Source organism: Canis aureus, chromosome 22 (assembly GCF_053574225.1).
Source record: "Canis aureus isolate CA01 chromosome 22, VMU_Caureus_v.1.0, whole genome shotgun sequence".
Classification (NCBI taxonomy): Eukaryota; Metazoa; Chordata; class Mammalia; order Carnivora; family Canidae; genus Canis; species Canis aureus.
This window is the reverse complement of record NC_135632.1, coordinates 7,910,685-7,927,489: the sequence shown is the minus strand read 5'-3', so window position 1 is coordinate 7,927,489 and position 16,805 is coordinate 7,910,685. Positions and strand designations below refer to the sequence as shown.

The 16,805-nt window shown below is 37.9% G+C and overlaps 1 protein-coding gene across 8 annotated transcripts in view; it reads left to right on the top strand.

Moving 5' to 3' along the window:
- Positions 1–16,805, top strand: part of RNF13 (ring finger protein 13) — a 201,226-nt gene extending 184,421 nt beyond the window's left edge. For all 8 annotated transcript variants that reach the window (XM_077864719.1, XM_077864716.1, XM_077864720.1 and 5 more), the window contains 2 exons: positions 15,048–15,128; positions 15,387–16,805. In XM_077864719.1, the coding sequence (XP_077720845.1) occupies positions 15,048–15,128; positions 15,387–15,751 (446 nt within the window). In that variant the 3' untranslated portion in view covers positions 15,752–16,805. The remainder of the gene's footprint in view (positions 1–15,047; positions 15,129–15,386) is intronic.

The following is a 16,805-nucleotide window of genomic DNA, read 5'->3' as shown; positions in this document are numbered from 1 at the left end:
AAAATCAGAATGGTTTCCATATGAACACAGAATTGGAAATCACTTTATTTTTTTTAAAGTTTATTTTTTTAATAATAAATTTATTTTTTATTGGTGTTCAATTTGCCAACATACAGAAAAAAGTTATTCTTAAAAAAAAAAAAGAAAGAAAGTTATTCTTTTGCCCAAAACCTTAAACTTTTTTTTTTTTTTTTCCTCCAGTCTGGATGCTTGGGGCTACACAGGCTGAGTGTATGAAAAGGCTGTCAGGTTCTCCATTATCAAAGGATAATGACAATGTTGGAAACTGATTTTTTTTTTTTATGTCTTTCAAGTTATAGAGTGAAGTAATAAGCCAGTTTATTAAAAAGAAATCCCACCCACTTTTTCTTACTTGTGGAAAATTATCTTACCCAAAATTCTGAATCCAGGCTGCAATATACAATTTCACAGATTGTACAGTACACAGCTTTGGGAGGTTATTGTTCATTCTTTGTCATCAGATTTTTATTATTTGTGTTAATTATTTTTTGGCAGATAAAGAACTTTAAGATAGTACTGTTTTCCTGATTTACAGAAAGAAGCCACTGATTGAGTGGAATTTCTGAACAAAGAATTATTGATGTAGCAGTATAACCATCTTAAGAAACAGTTATCTATTCAATATCCCAAATTCAGAATGCAAACAAATTTACAGGACAAATGATCCAGTTTATTTAACAAGTAAGATACATAAAGGGAGCAGAGTATTCTTAGATTAAGAGATAAGTTACCAGCCAAATGCAATGTTTGGACCTTGGTTGGATCCTAGTGTGAATAAATTATCTGTAGGGTTGTTTGAGGAAATTGAAAATGCCGTGGGTATTGGATGATGTTAAGAAAATACCCTTCATTTTGTTAGATATAATAGCATTGTGATTATATTTTCTAATGTCTTTTATTTTTTAGAAATATATAAAGGTATGCATTGGTAAAATGTTATACCTCAGTATTTGTTTTAAAATACTTAAGGGCACTTGATGGGATGAGCACTGGGTGTTATACTATATATTGGCAAATCGAACTCCAATAAAAAATTATACAAAAAAATACTTAAGGAAAAAAGTAGAAGGTGGATCTAATAAGAGTAGATTGAAAATTGTTGAAATTCAGTTATGGTATATGAGATGGTCTAATGGTGGTATGTATAAGGGTCAGTATTTGTGTATGTTTGAAAATTTCTTTAAAAGAAAGGAAAGAACAATGTATTCTTACTGGATTTTATGTCTAAAGGGTAATACAGTAGAGGTAGAGGGGTGCCTGCATGGCTCAGTCAGTTAGGTGTCCAACTCTTGATCTCAGGGTTGTGAGTTTGAGCCCTGCATTGGGCTCCATCCACAGTGGGTGTGTAGCCTACTTTAAAAGGCAAGGTGGAGGGATGGGGAACCCAGTAGACCTCAGTGAGGAATGTTAATTATACTACTTCTTCTCCCTGGAATTGTTCCATTTTTGGAATTAGAGAGAGCCCCCAAAATTCCATTGGAATCACATCATTTCCTTTTCTATAGCTGGTTCCTGTTGGTATTCTATAGCTGGTTTTCTATTACCACAGATAAGCTTAGGCAATTTGTATCATATCTTAGTAATTAGAGGGGTGGGAGTATGTAACTATTTCTTACGAATCCCATAGCAATGCGGAAGTTAGCAGTTAATTTTTAGGAGGTCAGCAAAATAGTATGGTAGAAAGAATACAAGATTTTGAACCAAAAGACAACCTGGTTTCATTCATGATTAGATGTGCGACCTTGACCAAACCTCTTGACCAAACCTCTCTGATAATATCTGCCCTAAGTACCTTCTTCCTAAGATAGAAGAAAAAAATGCAAAACCATGACTTTTCAAGTACAAATTATTGTAGACCAGAACTAAGTAAAGCTTGTCTCATGTTAACCATGAATCCATTGTTTTCTAACTGTACAAATCACATTTATTCAGTACTCTGTGTTACGGGAAGTTTTCACATATATTGCCTCATTTGGCTTCTTTATCCGTAACTTATTTAATGACTTTCATTTAAAGATGTTTTTCTATAGATAGTACCATGTCAGCAAATTTTCATAGGCTGATCATCCTGTGTGACTTATTTTAGTTATTAAGCACATTTTGTCTTTAACTGATTCCATGTTTATGGCAATCAGAAAGAAGCAATGAAACATTCACAAAGTTAGGTTACGTTTCTGCCCTCGGGGGGTTAATAAGGTACAGTGGGGTCCAGAGGTTCTCAACCTTCCTCTGCTTTCTGCTTCCATACACTCTACATATGCAACTCCCTGCCATCGGCAACTGCCCTTACATGCGTGTTTTTCAGTCCTGGATGGCTGTACGTAGAGTAGGCACTTAGGAGCACTGCTTGTCATCAGTCGTCAGTACTTTAGTTGTCATCTTCTGTAAAATACGAATCTCCTTGCTGCCATTTGTTTGTTTCACTGCTTATAATAATAGCAAACATTTGAGAGCTTTCCGTGTGCTAGGCACAGATCTGTGGATTTCCTATCAGGTTATTTTCTCCTTAGTTCTTGCCTCTTCCTAGTGAGCTGTTTTCCTGATGACCTGTATCCAGACCTTTCTCCTAAGCTCCAGTGCAGTCCCATTATCTCCAGTTAACTAACAGACTTCTCTGCCTGAATATCCTATACAGTCTTCAAATTTAATATGTCCCAAGCTGTTTTTCCTTCTGCATTTGTCAGCATGTGTTTGACCAGTGTTTGGTGTTGGCAGTAGGAGCTCCCTGTCCATAATTATATACAGCAAGAAAATCTCTATGGTTTATTCTGAGAATCATTTATATGTAAGAATAAAACGAAACAGGGGCATCTGGGTGGCTCAGTCAGTGAAGCGTTGGATTCTTGATTTCTGCTTAGGTCATGATCTCAGGGTTGTGAGATCAAGCCCTGTGTCGGGCTCTGCACTCTCCCTCGCTCTGCACACCCCTGCCCTCCCCCCTGCTCAAAAAAAAAAAAAAAAAAAAAAAAAAGCCATACTTTAGAATAAGAACCTTATGGTCTGACCCTGGCTTATACCACTAGCCTCAATCCTGTTCTCTTCCTTGCATCTTAAATTCTAGCTGGATGAGATAGTTCCTATGCCACCCACATACCTCTGTGTATAGTTTTTGGCTTTTGATTCATTTCCCTGTTTTGTTTACCTCTGAGTCCCTAGTCTTCCTTTAGGCTCTGCTTTAGTACAGTTCATAGCGTCTAGCAGGCACTTATTCTATATTTGCCAAATAAATGTCAGTATATGTCTGTTTATTATAATGGACATTTTAGAAAACTTAACAGATCAGAAATGCGACACCCATTCTCAAAGAATTTCTAATGCAGTGGAAACAGGCCTAATGTAATTTATTTTTATGTATATGTATTATATATATACACATATAATCTATATCATTTACCTCTGCATATTTATAAATATGTACTTCCATGGAAAGTAGGACTTTCCATCACAATACAGCATTTCTTGTATTACAATAAAATGTGTGGTCCAGTGAGGAAGAATAGAAACTCTATCTTTGCAGAGATAGTACATTCTGACACACTGTAGTCTAAATAAGCTGCACTTGTTGTTCAGGCTATAATTAGTCTGTGGCAGTAGTTACACATTATTTTAGGATAAAATATACTCACCAAACACTAAACATCTCTTCAGTATTTAGAATTAACTTACCCATTCTTAGTTTAAAAAAGAAATTACCAGTTAATCTGCTTCCAGTCCCTCTCCTGCTCTTTTTACAAGTTATATCCTAATTAATACCAAGTAAAACACAAGTTAAGCAAACAGCCATTACTTAAAATTACATACATTATCTTTGCATTTACCCCCTCCTTTATTACCTATGCCTAACCCCCAGATCTACTGAGTTGTTCTTTCCAAAATGATTATTGGATCTGGTCTTTTCTGTCCATTCTTATTACTGTGTCATGTAAACCCGTCCTCAGTTTATTACTTAAATCTTGAGAGTGCCCACAGGTCACTCTTACTGTCTCTAGGCTCACCTCTACATCCCAGGCCTGAGTTCCTTCAGCACGCTGATGAAGAATTGTTAAGATGCTGTTTTCACACATTATCATTCCTCTGCTTGAGAGCTTTCAGTTGATCTCTACAGCCTAGGAAGTCAATCAGAGTCCTCATCTTAGTATTCACAGCTTTTCATGATACGGCTCCACCATCCTCATCCAACATTACTTTCCATTGCTCTTTATCTCTAACCTTGCATAACTTTGATTTTGCCTTGTTGGTTTCTTCTTTGCAAACACTTTTAAACTGTTACTTTCCTTGTAGTATCTTTTCCTTCTTAGTTTTTCTATATTCAGGTTATCTTCAAGGCCTGACCCTGGTGCCTAAGAAACTTTCTCCATTATCTCCTAGTACAGAGACTGCTTCCTTCCTGTAGATCTTCTGATTGTCAGTAGACACAGGATCTAATATTGCCACTGTGCAAATATTATAATCCGTGTAATACTTCTGTTGTCTTGAGAGTTGGCTGGCATATTCAGCATTGGATTTGGATGGCAAAATCTGGAGCCAGCTTTACTCCATCAATCAGGATATACAGAATTTGTCTACATTATATAAAAATACCTAGCTTTGTACTTGGAGTTATGTGATTAGGTCTTCCAATGAGCAGTTGGAGGTAGAGATCAAGATTTCCTGGGAATAACTGGGGTGTAGTTATTCATATATTCCTTCAATAAATATTTACTGAGTACTTTTACCATGTTCCAGGCACTGTTCTAGGTACTAGGGAAACTCCAATAAATAAAAAAGAAAAAAATTCCTACCTTTGTGGAGCTTAGTGGGAGCAAATGGACAATTAAGAAATAAAGTCTCATAGCAGTTAAGTGCAATAAAGAAAAAGAGATGAGTTATGGGAGAGGGAATGGGATACTATTTTAGAAAAGACAGGAAAGATTTCTCTGAGAAGGACACTTTGAACAGAGACTAAACTGCGGGGAGGGGTAAAGGAATGAGAGAAATTTGCAGGCAGAGGAACAGCTGTATGATGGTGTAACTTGGTGGCTTTTGAGCATAAGGATGACATGCTCAAATTATGGAAAAGGATCCCTCATGCTGGCAAATGGAGAACAGACTAGAGGTTGACAGTAAAGCAGGGAGAGAGTCCACGTGGTACGTTCCAGGTGAGACGTAAATGTTTCCATGTCAGCCGTCCATCATGACATGAACAGCGGCTTTGTGGGATCTGTTATTCAGCATGTATTACTGGGAGCCCTCTATACCAAGCACCGTACCAAATACTAGGGATGTAATGGTAAGTAAAACACACAGTCCATCTCTTCATAAGGCTAAGAATCTGTAACCAGTGCTAGTTGATATTTGTTCTGTGCTGAATTATTTCAAGGGAAAACTGGTCTGATTTTACTCTTAAAAGGAAAATCACAGAAGGGAGTATTCCTCAGTTCCTCTAAAGGCATATTTTTCATACGGCCACAAAGCAGTAAAATAATGAGGTTCTGAGTTGGGTAGGAATTACTGTCATGATTATGGTTCTGAGAAATCAGTGCATTCTTGAATTACTTAAAGGTGATCTATCTTACTTCATGTCCAGAAATAGAGATCCTAAGTTCTGCATTGAAGCTCTGAGGTAAACTGAAGGGGATTGAAGAGTTTGGTCCTATAGGTTGGTTTGTGTCCTAGTGTTCTTAACCTTTATCACTTGCCTGTAGCTGTGATTACTACAGAGAGCCTTGCCTTCAGTCCACTAACTTCTAACTGAACAAGTCGGTGTAATTGATTCCAAATCAGTTAACTGGGATTAAACTGGATTGGGACGGGCACTGCACCCAATAACATTTTGATTATTTTCTATCTTAAATCTTGGGAGCATGTATCACACCTGTTATGTAATATAAAAGCCACATACTTTGCATACATGATCTCCTTTAGTTCTCAGAGCAGCACAATTAAGAAAAGTACTACCAAAAAAAAAAAAAAAAAAAAAAGAAAAAGAAAAAAAGTACTACCATGACCATTCATAGATAAAGAAAATGAGACTCAGAAAGATTAAGTAGATACAGGAGGGTGCATAGCTGGGAAAACCTAACTGTCAGTGCTGTAATGCAAATTCTTGACTTCCAATACTAGCAAATACTACCTACCCTTTTTTCAGTCACTACCATTTCAAAATAAATTACCTCCGGTCTTTACTCCTTCCCATGCCTCTTTTCTCATCCTCTCCCACCCCCACCTGCACTTACCCTTCTCCTCAATTCACAATGTCATAAAGAAAGAATATTTTTGAGATAAAACTAATTTCCTGAGGTCTCAGGTCTACCAGCAGTATATGAGAATACTCCTTTTATCATATTCTACCTTAATCAGGTAAATTACCTATTTATATTTCTGTTCTTGTAACCTGTCTTGTCCTTTGACATTTCTATTGGGATCTTAGTGTTTTCTTATCAATTGTATGCACTTTTAGAAGGAAATTTTAGGTATGATTTTTTAATAGTCACTTTTGCTGCATTGAGAGTTGTAATTAAATACTATCCCAATCTAGTCAATAGGCAGAAATATCTAGAATCTGCTGTATGCAAAAATAATGTGGGCCCAGTGCCTCTTCTGCCTTAAACTGCAAGGGTACCTGAGGCTGCTCAAGTTTTTTGTTTAATTTCTTTTATATGAGGGAAAAGAAAAATAATTACTTGGTTAGAACACACAAGTAAGTATCGAAGGACATAGATAAATTGGAGTTTGTTGAAGTTGGCTTTGCCAAGGGTGTTGTACATCCTGATTTCCTACGCCTGAGAAGGAATAATGAAAAAAGAGTAACAAAACCTTTAGTAGTTAATGTACCAAAGTACTTTTAAGTACCTGAGGTCCAGCACAATATTTATCATTATAAAATCCCTTTAACTTTGCTAACTTCGGGATAATGACATCTTTTAATCCTCTTGCTCCTCTGTCCAGAAAGATCTTGGATGTATCTGTAGTTTACCTGCATAATGCAATCAGGGTAGAACCAATGAAGACTAATACAGGGAACCCTAAAAAGAAAATCACTCAAAATGGAATTTGGCCAGTGCTCAGCTTTGGTTTTTAAGCTTGTTATATGGATTTATTTATGGCCTCTAAGGCAATCTCAACTAATTCTCAATTAGTGAAATAATTCATGAACACATTTCCAGAGTTGCCAACATACTGCTCTTTCCTTCATTGGAGTCCTTTGTTTCCTTACTGTGCAGTGCACAATATATTTCATTATCAGAATACATAAGAAATATCTGACCATTAATTAAACTTCGAGACTGTAGCTACTATTTTGTATCATCCTAGAAAGGTTTGTTGTAAAAATATGCAATGATGAGAGAGAGAGAAACAAACCATCTTTGTTCCTTCTCTCTGCATGTGGCAATCTGAAGGAAAAAAGTGCTCTGGTTTATGAACTGGAAACATTTTAATTTCTAATAAGTGGCAGCTTAAGAGTATTTCTTAACCTCTTACCCTTTATACTTTGTAAATCAAAGGGGATTATTGAAATGTGAAATTCTAAGTAGATGTGCTACAAGACAATACAGGCAGAAGGGTTAAGACCATGGATGGACAGACCTGGGCTGGGATTCTGGATCACCCCATTTATTGGCCGTGTGCGAGTTTCTTAATGTCTCTACACATTCCTTCATGTGTAAATGTGGCTGGCGGAACCTACACTTCATAAGGTGGGTGGGAGGACTTAAGTCAATATGAGAATCAGTATGAAAAGTGCTTGTAACACAGTCCCCAGTATATAGTAACACCTCAACAAAAGGTAGCAATTATTATTACAAAACAACCCTTACGTAAAAATCATAAATAAAATATTAGTGTCATTAAAATTCAGTCATTAACATTTCTTTTATGATGAAAAAAAAGGTAAGATTGCCAAATCATGAAGCAGCTTAAAAATATGTAACTTTGAAAGTATTACACTTGAAGTTTCTTTCCAGTAGCCCTAAGTTTGGGGTGGTTGTAGGTTTTGGTTATCATGAGATTTGACACCTAAAGAAAAAAAAGAGAGGCCTATTTGTTATGCATATTCTAGTGTATGCTAATGCTTTTGGCAAAGTATGCATATGTGTTAGAAAGGGGAAAAGAATCCCAATTGTTGCAATTTCCTCATGGTTCTACACCCTATCGGATGATTGAAAGCATGTAGAGCACTTACTTCTGTGGGTACCTGCCACTCCAGTGAGTCGCAGCACCAGACCATGAAAGTCTTAGAGAACTTTCGGAGGCTTTTGAATGTAGTAGGAATATTAATTTTAGGGGAAGTTATAGTATTTTGGGAATATTTGCCAACAAACAAAAAGGATTTGGCATTTCGAAGTTTTCCATAGGCAGAGTCTGTAATCAAGCCCACAGAAACCAGCAGCGTGAGGCCCCGGCACAAGCAGAGTACAGGTGCGTCCACACTTCCAGCGGGTGGTGCTCTGGGGACATGATCACCTTAAGTCTTCCTATCTATTGATCTTCACTTGGCAGCCCTTTCAGAAGTGTTTGTGCTGATAATACTTAAGTGATTTAAATACTGACTTGGCGATTTCTAGCACAGATAAAATAATAGCGTTTTTAGTTGTTTTCTTCTGAAGCAGCCAACTTCTTTATAAATCTCGTCATTACTCGTTATTGTCCTCAAAAATAATCTTCAATTGAAATTGTGGTTTCCTGAGTCATTCCGTTAATATATTTCTCCAAGTCTGTAATTATAAAGACTGGTTACTATACACCATGTTTCACAGCAGATGAAATCCTTATGTTTTCACTGAACATTCCCTCTACTAAGCATTTAAGGCCATCTCCGTGGGAGCTGTATGTAAAGCAGCCAGATCCCAGAGTTATGATCTAAGAAAAAAATGGGTTTCATATTTGAAACTTTAAGTTACCAGGCACTTTTATTTTATAGCTTCATCATTGAGATTTTCAAAGATAGGTCTAAAAAGCAAAAGATATTATTTCCAAGATTGGAAAAAAGCAACATCACATTGTACAGGAGAATATGTAAAAGTGCAGCCCTACTTATTTTTTATAGTTGATTTCCTTATCTATCAACTGAGACATGCTTAATTTTTATGACTACATTTAGCTACCTTTAATGCAACCTTAAAAGTAAATATTAGTTCCTTTGCTCAGGGGTTAAAAATAATCAATTCTCAAGCAAATCTGGCTTTAGAAATATTCTGCCCTGTTGTCTTTTGTTCAGAATTTTTGGGAACTGGTATGAAGGAGAGGAGAACAGAAGATAAAATTAATTTATTTGCTAGAAAGAGCTGTCATTGTTTTACTTGTAAAGTAGGGAATAAGTGGCAAGGTATTTTCTCTACAACAGTAATTTTTGAAGTTCATGAATCCAGTGCTGCATCTCCCCTGGGCAAATTGTTTAAAATGTTTTTGTTATTATGTCTCATGAAACCTGTGTTTAGTTAGCCCTGAATGTTCAGTCTTTTACTTTGAGGAAATCTATTCTAGTTGATTCTAAGCCCTTTAGACAATCTTGTTATTAAATAGAACAATTCAGTTCTGCATAAATATTTATGCGCTATGGCTAGATTATCTCAAATTAGTTCATTTTTTTAGTCATCCTAGAAATAATTCCTCTTTCTATATCTAATGTCCAAAAGTTTTTGTTATAATGTGGCTAAATGCAGGTCCCCACTTAACTCTTGCATTAGTTTATTCAGGACTGAAAGGCCATTGTGGTCAAAGTATGTGTGAAGAGGGGTTGAGACTGGTGTGAGAGGAGATGGGAGAGGGAGATGGGGTCACATATATAGCTTTATGAAGGTCATAAGGAGCTCATATTTTTTTTAAAAGATATTTATTCAGTTGAGAGAGAGAGAGAGAGAAACAGCACAAGCAGAGGAAGAGGCAGAGAGAGAAGCAGACTCCCCGCTGAGCAGGGAGCCCGAAGCTGGCCTGGATCCCAGGACCTGAAGATTATGACTGGAGCCAAAGGCAGATGTGTAACCATCTGAGCCACCCAGGCACCCTGGAGCTCAGATTATTCTAAGTGAGATAGGGAGCCATCTATGAGAGTGATCTGATGTGTTCAAAAAAGGGGGAAAAAATCCCCCCCTGGCTGCTATGGAGAGAAACTGCATGAGGCCAGAACAGAAGGTAGGCGAGGGGCTCTCACAGTAATCCAGGCTATAGACCAGAGTAGTTGAGGAAAGTTTACAGGACGTGGTGACAGACTGATGTGGGCCCACGGGGAAAGCCGCGTTCAGGGCACCGCCCAGCCTGACCAGCCATTCATGCCACTGGGATCCCTTTGCTGGGCAGTTGTTGTACCCAGGGTTTAGGAGAGAAACTCAGAAAGAACAGGGTTACGGGGGGAAAATCAAAGTTCTGTCCACTCCTATAATATTCCCAGACTGAAGGGACTTGAAAAATGCATTCATGAAAGTATTCTAACGCAGGGGAATGACCATGCCAGATGCATCCTGGACAGAAGGGTCTCCATGCCGTCTGAAGTCACAGACGGGAATCTCAGCCCTCCCGTCACCTCACACCTCTGTCCAAAGTCATCACTTGACAAAGCCTGCAGAGGTTTTACATCAGGGTTTCTCAACTTCTGCACCGTTGGCGTTTTAGATGGAGTCATTTTGAGGGGCTGTCCAGAGCCCCGTGGGGTGTTTAGCAGATCCCTAGCCTCCTACAGCACCGTCTCCCAGTTGTGAAAACAGAAAATGTCTCCAAGTGTCACCAAATGTCAGTGGGAGGCAAAATCTTCCCCAGTTAAGAACCGCGTTTATACTAATCAAAACTTTGTAGCACGATGCCGATGGTAACAAAACAAATATTCATTACCACTTACAAACCCTTTCACCTTCCGCTGCGAGAACCAATGCACAGTTGAACAGATTTTTAAAAAATAACCCAAGTTGTAAATCATAAAAATAAATGCCTTAAATTTATCTTTAAGTTAAATGTAAAGCTACTCAATAGTTATTTGATGTTGGGCCACGGTTTTGAGTATGAAGCCACTGACTAGATTTCCAAGTTGTCAGGGTACATGAGGCATTTCCTACCATTTTTAGTTTCAGGCATTTTAAAACAGGACAAAAATTGGGTTCTGCTTTCATTCTTGCTTTTTATCAACTCATAAATTTTCCAGTCTCTTAGATTTCTCACCCATACTTAGTATCATTTTGGCTGGAGAGGGGTTTGGGGAGCAACTAGCTTTTATTAAGTGTTCTTAATACAGTGAATCTAGTTGTTAAATAAAACCAGCCTTTTACACTCACAGTTCAAGGACTGCTGAATATTTAATTAAATTACATAATTACCCTATGTAATACAAACAGGTTCAGTGACCACTGCGGCTGACTCTCTAAGCATGCAGTTCACCCGAAGCACATGGAGAGATTAGAGAGCAGCCTCCTCCCACAGCCTTCGGTGCACCGAGGCATAAGTCGGTCTTCCTCTCCAGCTGGTTTTATCAGGTGGCAATTTGCATCAAACACTATATAAAATATTCTACTTGCATCATTTCTCTTAATTCATAATCTTAAGATACAGATGTTAATATCTTTGTTTTCCCTTTGAGAATATTGAAACATGGAGCTGTTTTGCACTAGGTTGCATGGCAGGATGAAAACCCCCAGCATCCTAACCTGTGCTTTACCAGGTCATCACAAGCCCAAGGACAGGGGCGTTAATTCTCTACGGTACACTAGGCTCTAATCTGGTCCATGATCAAACTGTACCTTTGAATCTTGACCCATCATTTTCTTATAAATCCATCACCTGGAACAATTGAAAGGATTGACAGGGAAGCATCAAAACCCATACATTTAGGGACTAAATGCACGGGACTTTAAAGCATCAAACCCATACATTTAGAGCTAACTCAGATACTACCTGTATTAATTTCCTATTGCTGTGGTAACAGATTACTACAAATTTAGGGTCTTAAAACTACATAATTATCTTAACAGTTCTGTAGGTTAGAAGTCCAACACAGGTCTCACGGGGCTACAATCAAGATGTAAGCAGGGCTGTGTTCTTTTCTGGAGGCTCTTGGGGAGAATCCATTCCTTACCTTTTCCAGCTTCCAGAGGCCACCATGGTCTTTGGCTTGTGACCGGCATCCTCTTCCATCTCCCTGACCAGTCATCCATAGCCATATGTCCCTCGGACTCTGAACTTTTCTGCCTCCCTCTTACACATTTAAGGCCCCTTGTGATTACACTGGGCCCACTTGGATAATGGAGGATAGCCTTAATAAGATGATGCTTAGAGCCTTGGGGCTCAGCTCTGGACCAGTCTGTTCCTACGGAGTCATATTAACTGTATTTTTTTTTTCTGAAAAATGTGTAGCATTTTATAAGGAAATAAATCATGAGGTATTTCACTTTAAATTCTAAATCAGTGGTGCCATCTGTGTAACACTGAATTAACACAAATTACATTTTATTTTTTTATTTTTTTAAAGATTTTATTTATTCATGAGAGAGAGAGGTAGAGACACAGGCAGAGGGAGAAGCAGGCTCCATGCCGGGAGCCCGACGTGGGACTCTATCCCAGAACTCCAGGATCAGGTCCTGGGCTGAAGGCAGGCGCTAAACCGCTGAGCCACCCGGGCTGCGGTTACATTTTAAAAGTCATTAGCTAAAAATGGCTAAAGGAAGTTACTCCTTATTTTATAATGCCAGTGAAATGGTCAAATAAATGTTAATGTAATTTTACAAAATCAATTTATTTGGCGCAGTAATTTTTCCAGATACAATGATGGCCTTACAAGTAAGCTTAATACTGTTAGAATTTAACCTCTGATATTTTTAACTCTGCAGTTTAGCTTCTGTAATGGAGGTTTCCAATGATAATTTCTTGGTAGCTGAATTTCCTTTAGATTTTCTGCCATGTGTTATGCATCTTTTGCCCTTGTTGTCTTTTTCCTTTTTTAAAATATTTTATTTACTTATTCATAGAGACAGAGAGAGAGAGAGAGAGGCAGAGACACAGGCAGAGACGAAAGCAGGTTCCATGCAGGGAGCCTGACGTGGGACTCGATCCCGGGCCTCCAGGATCACACCCCAGGCTGCAGGTGGCGCTAAACCACTGCGCCACAGGGGCTGCCCATCTTTTTCCTTTTTTAAATGAAGATCTGAGGACTCTGGGTGGCGCAGCGGTTTGGCGCCTGCCTTTGGCCCAGGACGCAATCCTGGAGACCCGGGATCGAATCCCACGTCGGGCTCCCGGTGCATGGAGCCTGCTTCTCCCTCTGCCTATGTCTCTGCGTGACTATCATAAATTAAAAAAAAAAAAAAAAAGAAGAAGAAGATCTGAGGACTCACATATCTAGCAAAATACAAGTAGACTATCATAACCTATTACCGTTTGCCAAAGATCTAACGAATTCCAACAGGAAAGCAGTATAAAATTATTACTAAAAAGCCAATGCGTAAAACTGTTGTCTTAATTTGAATTTCTGAGAATAAAACCTGAGAAAAGGACAGTTACAGGTAATTTCTTTGGGAAATAATCCCAGGAAGCAAGAGGGAGGGAGTGGGGAGACTGAGACAGGGAATGAAAATGAAGTGTATCTTACTGAGCTGGTTCCTCTGTGGACAGCTGCTGTCTCTCAGAGCCCCTCGGAGAAACCACGTGCCTCAGAACTGTCCCTCTGAAGACTGGGACCTTTAGCCACCAGACTACCTCCTCCATTGGTGACTATATCTGTGTTTAATGGGCATTTTCACAAAGTACTAAAACTTAAAGTCTGATTTGAGAAATCAGTGGACTGACTTGCTTATTAAAACTGTCCTCAGAGTCCAGGTAAATGGATCAATTGTATAATTATAGATGTATTAGATGTTAGAGTCCTTTAGTCTTTAATAGTTTTAGGTGCATAGGCTCGGTCTCACCCAATTCCACACACAGGGTTCTAACATAGAAGCTTGTATTTGTTATTGAAAGTATTTGATACTCAGTACTGTAATAACCAAATTCAAAATACTGAACAAAAAATAGTCATTTTCATCAAGGCTTTTTAGGACTCCTGAATGTGCTATTTTAAATGACTAAAGGATGTTAAAGGGATTGTTTGGCTAGAACTACCGTTCGCTTCTTTATGGGCCATGTTCACCTGGACTATCCAGACAATGGCTTTATTCCTGACCTGCCTTCCAAGGTTGTTACCCTGTGTGGGACAGGCAATGAATTGTCCTTTGTTCCCTGAGATTTCCATTAAATGTATGTATCAGGTAAAAACTTAAAAAACAATGAGAAAGCAGTCACAGTGGTCACTGCCACTATTGCCTCAACTTAAAAATCTGTAAAACTGCCAATTCCTTTAAAATTAACTACAGTTGAATTCCAAAGAGCTATGGATTAATAAACCCTCATGATTTATAAAAGTGGTAAGTTCAACAATAAATTAAAAGGGCAGATTAACAAACACGATTTAGTGACTATCTGTGTGCCTGCCCCTTTGCTCACTCACCAACCTGTGTGGTAGGTGGACTCTCTCTACAGATACGAGAACTGGATGTCAGAGGCATCGAGTACCACAGGGCTAGTAAATGTTGGAACAGAGACTTGAAGTCTAGTGTGTCTCATTCCAAATGTTTCTCCAACTAACATATTTAAAAAAAAAAAAAAAACCCGAGGACGTTCTAATGTTTCCATTTTTACTTTAAGAATTACCGACACTTTAAGAAATCTAAACTGTGAAATTTTGTCTTTGTTATAAAATATTTTGAAATTAGCATGAGAGTAGTTCTATAAAACACTACTGCAGTTATGACTCTAATAAAAAATCTTTTGCAAAGTTAAGGTAAACATATCTGACATCAATTTTTAATTTATTTTAGGTAAAAGGTTAATTGTTTAAATTAAAACTTCAGGTTCCTGAACTTAGAGCAGCTCCCTGATCTGACCGAAAGCAAGAAAAAGGTATCATTTACAGACAGGTCTTCCTCAGTCAATTATTTTAAATGTCTTTTGATTGACCTAACTTGAAGAGTTGGAAAGTTAAGAATACTTCTCTACATCTTTTAATTAATTTTATTTACTACTCTCTGTCATAGGAGATGAGTATGATGTATGTGCCATTTGTTTGGATGAATATGAAGATGGAGACAAGCTCAGAATCCTCCCTTGTTCCCATGGTATGAATAATTACATACTGCTTTGAATTTATGTAGAATTTATATGCAGGCTCAATTTTGGAGAAGGAGACAAAATAGTTATTAGCACACTGTGAGCCAGGTCTTACAGCAGTTAGCGGTGCCATTAAAGGATGGAGGTAGATTTATAAAAATGTACCAACTTTTTTGTCCCTACATGATACATGCAGATTAGAAGAACATGAATAAACATGGCAAGAAATTAAAAACGTGATGTTCATGTATATTTTGCCTCAACAGCTTACCACTGCAAGTGTGTGGACCCCTGGCTAACTAAAACCAAAAAAACCTGTCCGGTCTGCAAGCAAAAAGTGGTTCCTTCCCAAGGCGACTCAGACTCCGACACAGACAGCAGTCAAGAAGAAAATGAGGTGTCCGAACACACCCCTCTTCTTAGACCTTTGGCTTCTGTCAGCACACAGTCATTTGGGGCTTTGTCGGAATCTCGCTCACATCAGAATATGACCGAGTCTTCAGACTATGAAGAAGAGGACAACGAAGACACCGACAGCAGTGACGCAGAAAACGAGATCAATGCGCACAGTGTTGTAGTCCAGCTGCAGCCTAATGGTGAACGGGATTACAACGTAGCAAACACGGTCTGACCTCCAGAGGGTGATCGGGTTATTTCCTAATAAATGTTTATTTAGGTATATAATTTGATTTTTTTGCTCCCTTCAGAGATTCCTGTAGAAATAACTTATTTTTTAGTGTTCTACAGTTTAATCAGATACTGAAACAGGTTTTTCTGATCTGGTATTCATCTGCAGGAGTGCACTTCATTTTCACTGATAAACTAGTAATAAATAGGCTGATGCTGTAACTCCAGCATCAAATCAGCTCTTCTTTTGGAATGAAATATAGCCAAAACATTTTTAAAAATTCCTCAGTATAGCTTGCAGTTAAGACCTAGATCACAGTATGCAAGTGTTTCGTGTTTTACACACAAGGTCAGTGCTGTGGCCACCTAGCATGAGCTAAGCCAACTCCCATTTGCATAAAGTTTACCTAGAGTTGTTGAGTTGGAATATGTTTGTTCTGGTATTTCCCTAAATTGCCATCACTCCTGAGAAGTGACAATTTAGCATTTTTCCTTCTCTCAGCACCTCAAAGAAACTCAAGCTGTCTTTTTCCTTTCTATTCCCAACTAGTCTTATCCTGATAGGAATAGTCTGTACGAGTGCAGATTTTCATAGTTTTTTTTTTCCCCTCAAGGTTTTAATACTATATAGTGTTATGTATGAATTGATTCATCAGCTAAAGTAACATGTCTCTGGACTTACTGAATTTCAGTATCCTTAAGGGTTTTGTGTTATGATCAAAGCAAAAAGAAAATGCTGTATAAAAATACCAAACTTCAGCAACTGTTAATACTCAGATCATATACCTCTTAACAAAGAGTATCTTATGCTAATTAGCCCTGCTAAACTATGTACAGAGGAAAATGTTCAAGTATTGGATTTGAAAATAATTGCTTATGTTTAACAGAACTAATGATGTACTTAAACAATGTATTATGAAAAACTAAATTATATTATACATCATTGTAACTATGTAGAAAATATAGACTTATGTATAATCAAAATGCTAAGAATTTTTATATGGCCTTGTATGAAGGGAGTTTGAATGTTAATAAACACATGTTTTCCACTTTAAGAA